The following is a 12,635-nucleotide window of genomic DNA, read 5'->3' as shown; positions in this document are numbered from 1 at the left end:
ATAACTCGAAGGTAGAAGGGCTTCCGGGAACCCCAGTACCACCACCACCACCAAAATATATATATTTTTTAATATATATTGTATTTATATATTTATATATTGTGTTTATGTATTTATATATGTTGTATTTATATATACTATATTTATATATATAATATGTATTTATATATATTGTATTTATAAATAGGCTGTGGATATATATATATTATATATATTTATATTTTTATATTTATATATTATATATGTATTTATATATTTATATATTATATAATATATTTTATATTTTATATTTATATAATATATTTTATATTTATATAATATATAAAATATTTTATATTTATATATTATATATGTATTTATATATTTATATATTATATATGTATTTATAAATAGGCTGTGGATATATATATATATATATATATATATATATATATCCACAGCCTATTTATGTGTATGTTTTTTTGTTTGGCAAGGCAACTTGGGAAAGGCATTTAATTCAACTGCACACTGTGGATAGGGGCTAAGATTAAAGCCCATAAACTGGTTTCCTGGCCTCTCTGTGGCAGATGTTAGCCTCCCACCTTTTTTCTTATTATTTCAGGAGCCAGTGGTAGAAAATGCAGCCATCAAATTCAGTCCAAGGCCAAATCATACCATCGCCCATGCACAAGAATGCCCCCAGGCCCAGTTGGATTGGCCTTGTCTGAGCCCTTCCTGAGTTTAGGGCCGGCTCCTGTCTTTGGTGTCTAGATTTCTCTGCATCATTGACCGAAGTACCTCTGGTTCAGGGGCCAAGAAGCCAAGAAGTGGCATTCTCATTTGATCGCGTTATCTCCCAGCTAACCCATCCATCCTCTCCCTTTCCCCGGCCTCCAAATATGAGTTTTTCCTCTTCCTAAAGCGACCTTCATCGCTGCCATGTCCTTCCTTCCAGATGCCTCTGCTCACTGAAGGCCTCCGCATCCATGGGGAGAAGCTGACGGAGCAGCTCAGGCCGCTGCATGACCGCCTGTCCTCCTGCTTCCGGGAACTCAAGGAGAAAGTGGAGAAGCTCTACGGGGTTATAACGCTGGTAGGCGTGGCCTCAATCACCCTTTAGCTTGTCTCTTATAACTGGGAGCATCGCCTGGATTTTCAGATGCCAAATGAATCATAATAGCTTAGGTATGGCGTAAACATATGGGCAGATGAGAGCCAGCTTGATTTCACCTTTGATGACCTTGAACTGTCCTTGTGCTTGTTAGAGGTTCTCAAGCCCGAATGGACCATCAAATGACAGGAGGGTTGTGGAAACACGGGTTGTGGGTCCTTATCCCCAGAGTTGCAGAGCCCGTGCACCTGGTTGGGGCCCAACATTTCTAACAGTTTCCCTGGAGAAAATGGATGCTGAGGAACTGGGCACAGCACTTTGAGAACCACACCGCTAGTACTTAAGGTTTTCTTAATCCTAGACACTGGCTGTAATTCCTGTTCCATCTTGCCTTGATTCTTTGTTTTCTTTGTGGAACTGGGGATGGAAGCCAGGGGTACACCTCCAGCCCTCTTTTATCTTTTTTGCTTGGGATCAGGGTCTCACTAAGTTGCTGAGGCCGTCCTCAAACCTGTCACACTCCTGGATTAATCTCCCAAGTACTGAAATCGCAGATGTGCACCACCATGCCTGGCTAGCCCCAATTCTCATGGTTCTTCCAGATCTTTCTTTTCTATTGTAAGATTGAAGAATGCGGTGTGCCCCATTAGCATAGAAACACGCCGAGATCCATAATAAGTTATGAGAGGCTTTATTCGTGGGGGATCGGCCTCCAGCCCCCGCGTGGCCGCGGGGGCCGGTGGCGGGCGGGAGAATGCCTCCCTCCCTCTCCGGGTCCTCTCTGAACTCTCTGCTCTTCCGGACCGGGAGGCCTGGTCCCCTCCCGGAATCGCAGAGCTCCGCCTCCTAGCTTCCGGCCCTGCCCCAACCTTACATCTATTTTAATGAAAAATTTACAATCTTCATACCTTTGAAATGAAGCAAGAATTGCAAAGTGCATTTTCTAATGCACACAGCTGATTTCATGATTTCTTTGCCAATTGTAATGCGTTTCCTTTGTCCTCCCGAGGAGCTGGGTGGAGGATGCCGGTGCTGACCTTTCCTCTCCAGTAGTCGATGGTATAATAGTTCTAAGCCGGGTGTGATGGTGCAAGATTGTAATCCCAGTACTTGGGAGGCTGAGACAGCAGGATCATGGGTTCGCAGACAGCCTCAGCTACTTAGTGAAGCCATTTGCAACTCAGTGAGACCCTGTTTCAAAATAAAGAATAAAAAATAGGGCTATAGGTATAATTCAGAGGTAGAATACCCTTGGGTTCCACCTCCAGTGCCACACACAAAAAAGTTCTAATCCAGTCTGCTGTTCTTGTTCTTGAGTTCTCTTCTTTCTTTAAGGGTCTTATTCATAAATTATTGGTTTTCAGATTATTTCCATAAACTGAAGTTCTGCATCTATCTCTACTCTACGTCCCTCCAGAGTATTTTTATTTTTAGTAAACCTTTATTTTTACATTGTAGTTGTATATCGTAGTGAGGTACGATGTGACGCCATCATGCGTGCACACGGCACTGGGTGTGACTTCTGACACCTCTTTCGGTCATCTATGCGCCCAGTCCCGCCTCTTCCTACCAACTTGCTCCTCACCTACTACTGGTTCAGAGTTTCCTCTAGGAACATTTACGTTTGACACACAAGTTCCTAGACAGCAGGACTGAGCCTTTGGCTTCTGAGCTTAATTAGAACCAGCCCAATATTAATTAGCAAGTAAATCCAATATGGTATCATCTCAGGGAAATCCTCCTGGTTACATTTCTTGGGGAAGAAGGTCGGTGTTTCTAGACTGCCTAAGATTGGTCAGGTTAAGCTTCCGGTCTATAGCCTTCTAAAAGTTTTCCCTTCGGCCAATATTCCATTAAAAACAAACAAGCAGGCGCTGGGCACGGTGGTTCGTGACTGAACTCTCAGTTCTCGGGAGGCTGAGACAGGAGATCACAGGTTCCAGGCCAGCCTCAGCCACTTAGTGAGACCTTGTTTCAAAATAAAAATTAGAACAGGGCTAGGATGTAGCTGGAGGTAGAATGCAGCTAGGACTCCATCACCAATAAAAAAGAACACGCAAGCAAGATGACTGCCCCGTATGGTGTGGTGAATTCCAGGCCGGCTAACCCCAGGGCTCTTGTGTTTTCAGCCACCCAACTTGACGGAGAGGAAGCAGAGCCGCACGGGGTCTCTCGTCCTGCCCTATATTATGTCTTCTACGCTGCGGAGGTTATCCGTGACCTCAGTCACCTCCTCAGTGGTTTCCACTTCTTCCAACTCCTCTGATAATGCTCCTTCCAGGCCAGGATCTGACGGGTAAGGGTTGGACGTCGGATCTTTAATCTTCCGAAGGGTGGGTGGGGTAATGCCTGACAATGTCTGCCTTTAGTCACCAAAGTGAGACTTGGGCCGTATCGTCACATCGCTCCTGTGGGAAGAGCCGTCCAGAGCACATGGGTCGCCTACGTTTGGCTCATTCTCACCATCTTCTTCATGAGGAATACCACTATTACTGAGAGCAGTGGTTGCTGAAGATGGAAAAAAATTCTCATAAGGCTACCACCTGATTACTACATACCTTATAGTTATTGTCTGAGTTTTTATTTCAGTCTTTTAAAATTATATAAAAATATATATTTACTGTATGAATTTGTGCTATAATCACTAGGTATAAAATTCCAAAGGTAGAAAATGATCATGAAAAATTTCCCTTTCATCCTGGCTCCCAACTAGTACCATTTCCCAGGGGCAGCCAGTGCCAACATTCAGTTTCTCAGTTCCCCTCTGGCAGCTCTTCATAGGCACAGAAGCAAAGCCTAAATGCTTATTCTTCTCCATGCTTTCTTTACACAAATGGTAACATTCTCTTTGCCTTGTTTTTATCTGTGTGTGTGTGTGTGTGTGTGTGTGTGTGTGTGTACTGGGGATGGAACTCAGGAATATTCTACCTCACAGCTATAGGCCCTGCCCTTTTTTATGTTTTACTTTGAAACAGGGTCTCCCCAAGTTACAGAGGATCCCCCTAAGTTACTAAGGCTAGCCTGGAACCTGCAATCCTCTGTCTCGACCTCTCAAGTACTGGGATTACAGGCATGTACCACCATGCGTGGCGCCATAATCATTCAGTATGTCTTGAAAATCGTTCCATTTCAGAGCACAAAGGCATTCTCTATCTGCGGACATCTCAGTGCATGCCTGTACTGTGATGTATTTCACCTTGGCCCGCTGATGGACATTTAAATGATATCAGGCTTTTTCCTATCACTGCAGTGCAGCCATGAGTAATAAAGTTATTTTCCATATACACAAGTTGTATTAGACAGTTTTTCATCACTACAGTGGAGCACCTGAGGTAGCTAACAACATAAAGAAGAGAGGTTTACGTAGCTCACAGATTTGGAGGCTGGCCCTCCACGTGGAGTAGCACAAGCCCTGGTAAAGCCCCATTGGGGGCGGGGGGATGAGGCAGCAGGTGTGTGCAGAAGATGACAGGGGAGATAAGAAGCCAAGGGACTGGAGGGGCCAGGCTCGCTCTATTTAAAACAACCTTGCGCGAGCACTACCTTGATCCCAGACGCGGGCAGGGCCTCCAGCCACCTATGGCCTTACCACTGGACCCTTCTCTTAAAGCTTCCACCGCCTCCCTGGGGACCAAGCCTCCCATCACCTGAACTCCTGGGGGACAGTTAAGCCAAATCCAGTTCATAGCATAAGAATGTCCATATGGGAAACATCCCATAGGTGCCACCGCCCTGTCAAAGACATGTCTTGGCAATTTTGAGAACTATTGCTAAGCAAACTTCCACAGCAGTATAACTTTTCTCCTTCCACTCACAACCTACCGGGCCTGGTTAGCCCGCCCTTTCTACCAGGCTGTGTTACCAGGTTTTATCTTTTCTTTTCTTTTTGGCCAATCTGGCAGATTAAATTTTTTTGCTTATATGGGTATTCTTTTATTTGTTTGTGCTTTTCATTCATTTTTCCTGTGTTGTGTGAAGTTGAGGATCTTTTCATTTGATTGGAGGCTATTTGTATTTTTTTTTTTTTTGGTGGTACTGGGGTTCCTGGAAGCCCTTCTACATCCGGGCTACACTCCCAGACCTATTTTTATACTTTTTAATTTGGAAACAGGGTCTCTGAAGCCAGCACACATGGCTGGCTTCAAACCTGCGCGATCCTCCTATCTCTGCCTCCCAAGTGCAGGGATTACAAGCGTGCGCCACCGTGCCCGGCTTGTATTTTATTTTTTTATGAAACCATGGACCAGGACTTTGCATCCCTCTTTCTGTTGGATTGTTGTTTTTTTCCGTGATGATTGAATTATTTTCTCCTAATTTCTCTTTGGTTATTTAACTTGCTAGTTCCTTTACTTCTGATTTGTTATTGCGTTATGTAGCTTTTTTTTCTTCTTCTTCTTTTGGTAGTGCTGGGGATTGAACCCAGGGGCATTCTACCTCTGAGCTATACCCCCAGTATATTTTTATTCTTTATTTTGAAACAGGGTCTCATTAAGCTGCCTCAGTAAGTATCTGAGGCTGACCACGAACCTGCAATCCTCCTGTCTCAGCCTCCCAAGTACTGGCATTACAAGCATGCCCCACCATGCCCAGCACTATGCAACATTTTTTATGCAGTCAGATAAATCAGCATTTTATTTTTTACTTATGGATTTTATGTCACAATTAAAGACCTTCCTCACTCTAAAATAACAACAAAAAAAGGTTCTGGTCTTTTTTGTTAGCTTTTAGAATTTTATTACTTGCAGTTATGTCTCTGATTCTTTGAAATTTATTTTGAGATAAACTATGATGTATGGAGCCAATTCTTTTTTTTTTTTCCTAAATGGCTACCCACTTCTTTCCATACCATTCAATAAGCAAATCATCTTTTCTCTACTAACTTGAAGTGCCAATCTTATCACAAATCCATTTGTGGATTTTTTCCTATTTCTTCATGTACTTATCTGTTCATTCATCCGTATTATACATTTTTAATGACTATAGATTTTAAATGTTTTTTCATAGCCGGGCGTGGTGGCGCACGCTTGTAATCCCCGCGCTTGGGAGGCTGAGACAGGAGGATCGCACAGGTTCGAAGCCAGCCTCAGCTACTGAGTGAGGCTCTCATCAACTTAGTGAGACCCTGTTTCCAAATAAAGTATAAAATAGGTCTGGGAGTATAGCCCAGAGGTAGAAAAGGCCCCTGGGTTCCACCCCCAGTACCACCAAAAAAAAAATTTTTTTTATTTCTAATATTTCTTATCAGAATTTATTTGGCTATTTTCTCATTGCCCACTTAGGGATTAACTCTTCCAGAATCCTATTGATATTTTAGTTGCTAAATCTATGGGCTAACTTTAGAAAGATTGATGGCTTTTTAATGTTGAATCTCCCTTGCCAAAAATGTGGGCTGCTTTTCCATATGTTCAAACTTAAAACATTTAAAAGGAATTATTTATAGTCACATTTTTTCTACATAAGGTTACTTACTAGTTTATACAGTGTTTTCTTGATTTCAGAATATATGTACATGGTGTGTGTGTGTGTGTGTGTGTGTGTGTGTGTGTGTGTAAGAGAGAGAGGGAGGGGCGGGGGGACTGGGGATTGAGCCCTGACCTGCACTCCCAGTCCTATTTTTTATTTTAGTTTTTTTGAAACAGACTCTCACGAGGTTGATGGATCTCACTACTTGCTGAGGCTGTCCATGATTAAGATTAAGAAGATTAAGATCTTCCTGTCTTAATCTCTCAAGTATTGGAATTACAAGAATGCACTGTCCATGTGTAATTTAAGGTACTAGGCATCACTCAGACAAATCACTATTAAAGGTTAGTTATTAACAATAAAAAGCATGATAAACAGATATACTGATGCATACCTGTAATCCCAGTACTTGGAAAGTTGAGACAAGAGGATCACAAGTTTTTCAAGACCAGCCTCAACAACTTAGCAAGACCCTATTTTAAAATAAAATATAGCTGGACGTGGTAGTGCACGCTTGTAATCCCCGCGCTTGGGAGGCGGAGACAGGAGGATTGCGCAGGTTCGAAGCCAGCCATGCTGGCTTAAGAGACCCTGTTTCCAAATAAAAAAGTATAAAATAGGTCTGGGAGTGTAGCCCGGAGGTAGAAGGGTTTCCAGGAACCCCAGTACCACCAAAAATAATAATAATAAATAAAATATAAAAAGTTTGGAAGCTGGGCATGCTAGCACATGCTTGTAATCTCAGTACCTGGGAGACTGAGACAGAAGGATCCCAGGTTCAAGACCAGCCTTAGCAACTTAGCAAGACTTTGAGCATCCTAGCAAGACCCTATTTTATTTCATTTTATTTTATTTTATTATTATTAAATTTTTTGTGGTACTGGGGGTGGAACCCAGGGGCTTTTCTACCTCTGGGCTATACTCCTAGCCCTATTTTACACTTTACTTGCACCACCACGTCCGGCTAGCAAGACCCTATTTAAAAAAAACAAAACAAACAAAAAAAAAGGACTAAGGGTATAGCTTGGAGAGAAGTAAAAGAATGCCTCTAGGTTCAATCCACAATAACAAAAAAAGCTCATAGGTATATTGTTCCTGAGTTCAATCCCCAGTACCAAAAAAAAAAAAAAAAGAAAGAAGTATGTACACATCTTATGTAAGTAGAAGCATTTCATATACCATTTTGTGGCCTCTTACATAATGAGTATTTATACATCATTAATTATTTAAGACATTTTTTAATATAAGTGCCTTAAGTCACTATTTATTCATAAATTTTTAATTCCTCATAACGAGAATTACATCTATAAATTGACCTGCTCAAATGGCTCCCGACCTGGAAATCAAACAGAATATTTTCTAAATTATTTTTATATCCTTCTAAATTATATCCTTTATATTATATTTATATTTATCCTTTATATTTTATATCCTTTCTAAATTATTTTTATGTCCTTTTCTGTTGGTATAGATATCTTAACATGGTTTCAGGCATGTAGAATTAGGAAAAGCATAGTCTGGTACTTTGATTTGCCTCCTTGTCTTTTTGTTAAAAGCATTTTTCATGTTGCTGTGATCTTTATTACTGCCAGTTTTTATTATTATTTTTACATCAGTATGCCATTGCATTTCATATGCCATAATCGATACTTCTCCTGTAAAATACTTACGCTGCCTTACTTCTAAATAGTCATAAAGATTCATTATAAATTTTAATGCAAAAATATTTAGCTTGTATTGATATAAAGTACATTTCTATTAAAAAATTATAGCAAACATTGGTATAGGCAGCTTCCTCTGTTTAGTATACATTCTTTTTTTTTTTTTTTTTTGGTGGTACTGGGGATGGAACCCAGAGGCTTTCTACCTCCGAGCTATACTCCCAGACCTACTTTATATTTTATTTGGAAACAGGGTCTCACTAAGTTGCCGAGAGCCTCACTAAGTAGCTGAGGCTGGCTTCGAACCTGTGCGATCCTCCTGTCTCAGCCTCCCAAGTGTGGGGATTACAAGCGTGCGCCACCACGCCCGGCTAGTATACATTCTTAAAAGTCACACATTGGCTTCTCAGGGGATGGACTTTTTAAAATTCTTGTTATCCAGTACTGATATGTAATGCCATGTGTAATAATATATGAATGCTTTTTTTGTGGAGGACTACTAGGGATTGAACTCAGCTACACCCCCAGCCCTATTTTATATTTTGAAACAAGGTCTCACTAAGTTGCTGAGGGCCTCACTAAGTTGTTGAGGCTGGCCGTGAACCTATGATCCTCTTGTCTCAGCCTCCCAAATACCAAGATCACAGGCCTGCACCACCACCTCCGGCTGATGATAATTCTAGAATGAGTCAGTTCTCTTGGTGATACTTGAAAGTCCGTCATCGTAATTAACAGACATCTAACAAGTACTCATAGGTGTCAACCCCTATTTGAAACATTTCATAACAACTCAGAGAAGTAGGCGTTATTTTTACCCTCATTTTATAGAGAGGGAATCTTGGGTATGGAAAAGTTATGTAGCCAAGACCTCCCAACAAGTAACTATGGGTAGGAGTTAAGTTCAGGCTGTCTAGCTACAGACCATGTGCTACTCACTACATACAACTATCTAATAATCTTTTACTTTATGCATTTTGTCTTTGCCTGTACATTTATTAAAACCTTCTCTTCCTGGGATAAGATAAATACCCGCTAACTTTTTTTTTTTCATTCACTTAATGGTCTCATTTATGTACGTTTTACTCTGAGGGTGTTTATTAAGTTGGCAATTGAAAATTCAGATCTGGATCCTCAGAAGGAGGTTGCAGCTATTAGGCTTAGGAGCTGTCATGCCTGGTCCCTTTAGAGTGAACTTTGATGATCAAGGGATCCACATCCTGAGACTTCTGTCCCTGTTTCTGACTGGCAGGTCCATGCTGGAGCCACTCTTTGAGCGCAGGGCCTCGTCAGGTGCCAGAGTGGAAGATCTGTCCCTCAGAGAAGACAGCGACAACCGGGTCAGCAAGTTCAAGAGGAAAGACTGGAATCTGAGCAAGTCTCAAGTCATTGCAGAGAAAGAGCCAGAGCCCGATCTGATGGTAAAATGTTAGAAAAACAGAAAGAACAAGAAAAGTCTGGGGGTGACACCCCCCCCATTCTCACCAGACGGTGAGTCACCAGAGAGAGGCCTGGCTGCGTCTTGCCTCAGGACAGCAGCCCGTGGCAGCGCCAGAGACCAGATGGCAGCGAAGGGAGCCCGGGCGGAGGACTGCGAGTCTCTAAGTCAATATTGGCACAAGATCTCGTGCCCACAACGTAAACACGTGGGTTGCTGCTTGGAGTTGTGGTTCTTACCACCGCGTTCCATGAGTCAGTCCAAACATTGTCATTTCTCTTCTTTTAACTTAAAAAGAAAAAAAAGTCACTTTCTCTTCCATAAGCCACATCAAGTTGTTAAGTGTGGCTAGGCCAGTTTTTCTTGAGATCAAAGTTGGGCTTATGTCCAACCTAAAGAACACAGCCCAGCTGTGGTCAAACAGAAACCAGCACCAGCTAGAAAATGACCCGTGGTTTAACGATTGAGTTGTTATCTCTGCTCTGCTACCCAGGACATGTCAGTGGGCCTTAAAAAATGGTTCCTAGACAGCCGGGCGTGGTGGCACACGCTTGTAATCCCAGCATTTGGGAGGCTGAGATAGGAGGATCGCATAGGTTTTGAAGCCAGCCTCAGCTACTTAGTGAGGCTCTCAGCAACTTAGTGAGACCCTGTTTCCAAATAAAATATAAAAGTAGGTTTGGGAGTATAGCCCGGAGGTAGAAAGCCTCTGGGTTCCACTCCCAATACTACCAAAAAAAAAAATGTTTCAGCCGGGCGTGGTGGCGCACGCTTGTAATCCCCGCGCTTGGGAGGCAGAGACAGGAGGATCGCGCAGGTTCGAAGCCAGCCGCGTGTGCTGGCTTAGGAGACCCTGTTTCCAAATAAAAATGTAAAAATAGGTCTGGGAGTGTAGGCCCGAGGTAGAAGGGCTTCCAGGAACCCCAGTACCACCAAAAAAAAAAAAAAAAATGTTTCTAGAAGCTGGCATGGTGTGCCCACCTTAATCCCAGTCCTTGGGAGGCTAAAACAGGAGGATCACAGGCCAGTGTCCAATAACTTAGTAAGACCCTTTTTCAAAATAAAAAGGCCTCAGTATATAGCTCAGAGGCAGAAAGCCCCTGGGTTCAATCCCCAGTATAAAAAAAAAAAAAAAAAGACTCTTAAAATTGAATCCTTTTTTAGTTTTCTGCTCAGCATAACACACTGGGCTGTCAAGAGTGTTGCTGGGCTCAGTCTTCCTCCCTAAGAGAATATTTTACTTTTTTTTCCTCCCTAATAACAGAGCCCATCCAGAAAAGTACAGAGACCAAAGAGCCTCCAGCTGATGGACAGTCGGTTAGCCCCGTATCATGGTTCTGCGCTTCCCCAGCCAGCACCCTTGAGTCCACCTCCGCTCACTCCTAAAGCTACCAGGACCCAGAGTAAGTTTTCTTACATGTCTTATAAATTATTTGCAGTAGGAAATGGAGTATGTTTATGAATCTGGACAATTTTCAATCAAACTAGCCACAAAGTACGTGAGATTATTGTAAAGTTGTTCAGTTCAGTGGCTGTGGTACAGTGCAATAGGCTGAGTTGGGCAGGGAGCACTGGGCCGTGATAATCATTAAGCTTTTCTGAATAGTGATTCAAGAGTATGAAAGTCTCTTGTCTAATTTAAAAGGTAATGAGGTAGATTCAGACTAGAACAGGAAGCAAGTCGCTTATGAACTTAACCATTGAGTTGTTAGGCCTATCCAAGGAGAAGAAACAGACTAGTCTGTTTCTACTACGTAGTCTGTTTCTATTGTAAGTAGACTACGACAAGTCTACAGAAACCATGGAAAATGGCCGTAGCAGATCTGATAGGCCAGGCTGGTTTTGGTGTTAATGATGGCAAGCATTACTTCTCTGAGATGCCTTAATCCTTCTCTCCACCTCTGTCTACTTTGCACCATCTCTAGGTTCCCCGTCTTTGCAGACAGATGGGCTGATGGCTTCTCTCCCACCTCCACCACCCCCCAAAAGCAAGCCCTACGAGGGGGGCCAGAGGCACTCGGCCGAGGTAGGGACCCCGCGGCTGACAGACGGAGTGGTCACAGTGCGCCACTCCCGGGCACTGGCTCAGGGTTACCCTAGCTCTTGATAGGACAGGCTTTCCCATACACTGGTCACTGTAGAGAGCCTTGGTCCATTCCTGAAACCACAAGAGATGGGAAGGGAGGACGTGCAAGTGGACCTTTTCATAGGACTGAAGCTGGAGCGCCTCACGGCCTCTCACACTGGGGACAGGTGGCATGCCACCCCACACTGCAGGGCTCACCTCTGCGTCACAGACGATCGTCCTCGGGTGACAGATAGTCATCCTGGAGGGGCTTCCTTCCTTCAGCAAATATTTAATATATGCTGTATATTAAATATTTAGTATATCCAGGTGCCCAAGTGTTAGGGTTATAGCACTGATCGTGCGCGCGCGCCGCGCGCGCGCGCTGTGTGTGTGTGTGTGTGTGTGTGTGTGTGTGTGTCTGATTAGCCCAGAGGGGACGAGGGGGATAAATGAGTTTTGTTTCCCATTTGTCCTTGCAAAGAACTGTATAGATAAACAGATCAATTCAAAGCTGAAGCGAAAGCCGAGCATGGTGCTGCACGCCTGTAATCCTAGTCCCTGGGAAGCTGAGACAGGAGGATCGCGGGTTCAAGACCACCCTCAGCAACTTAGTGAGACACTCGGCAATTTGACAAGATGCTGTTTCAAAATAAAAAGGGCTAGGGTATGTAGTTCAGACATAGGACTCCTCTGGGTTTAATCTCCAGTACCAAAAGTAAATAAATACACTGAAGCAGCCTGTGTGATGTGGGGAGACGGCCGACTTGGCAAGACAGAGCGGACGTGTTTCTAATTCCACGTGTCTTTCCCTAGATGGCACCCCCACTGCCTACCCGCAGAGATGCCAAAGGCCCGCCCCCGCCACCCCCCAAAGCTCGGAAAAGTGGCATCCTTTCTTCCGAACCCGGGTCCCAGTGA

General features: G+C 43.2%; 1 protein-coding gene across 1 annotated transcript in view; it reads left to right on the top strand.

The window, feature by feature from the left end:
• Window positions 1-12,635, top strand: part of DOCK5 (dedicator of cytokinesis 5) — a gene marked incomplete at both ends in the record, with an annotated part of 214,053 nt that extends 201,418 nt beyond the window's left edge. Inside the window, 6 exons of the mRNA XM_080709742.1 lie at window positions 935-1,072; window positions 3,220-3,386; window positions 9,464-9,632; window positions 10,914-11,052; window positions 11,575-11,675; window positions 12,531-12,635. Of these exons, the coding sequence (XP_080565868.1) occupies window positions 935-1,072; window positions 3,220-3,386; window positions 9,464-9,632; window positions 10,914-11,052; window positions 11,575-11,675; window positions 12,531-12,635 (819 nt within the window). The remainder of the gene's footprint in view (window positions 1-934; window positions 1,073-3,219; window positions 3,387-9,463; window positions 9,633-10,913; window positions 11,053-11,574; window positions 11,676-12,530) is intronic.

This window comes from Muscardinus avellanarius (assembly GCF_963383645.1).
Source record: "Muscardinus avellanarius genome assembly, chromosome: 14".
In the NCBI taxonomy this organism is placed as follows: domain Eukaryota; kingdom Metazoa; phylum Chordata; class Mammalia; order Rodentia; family Gliridae; genus Muscardinus; species Muscardinus avellanarius.
The sequence above is the reverse complement of the archived record's forward strand: the minus strand, read 5'-3'. Positions and strand labels throughout refer to the sequence as shown.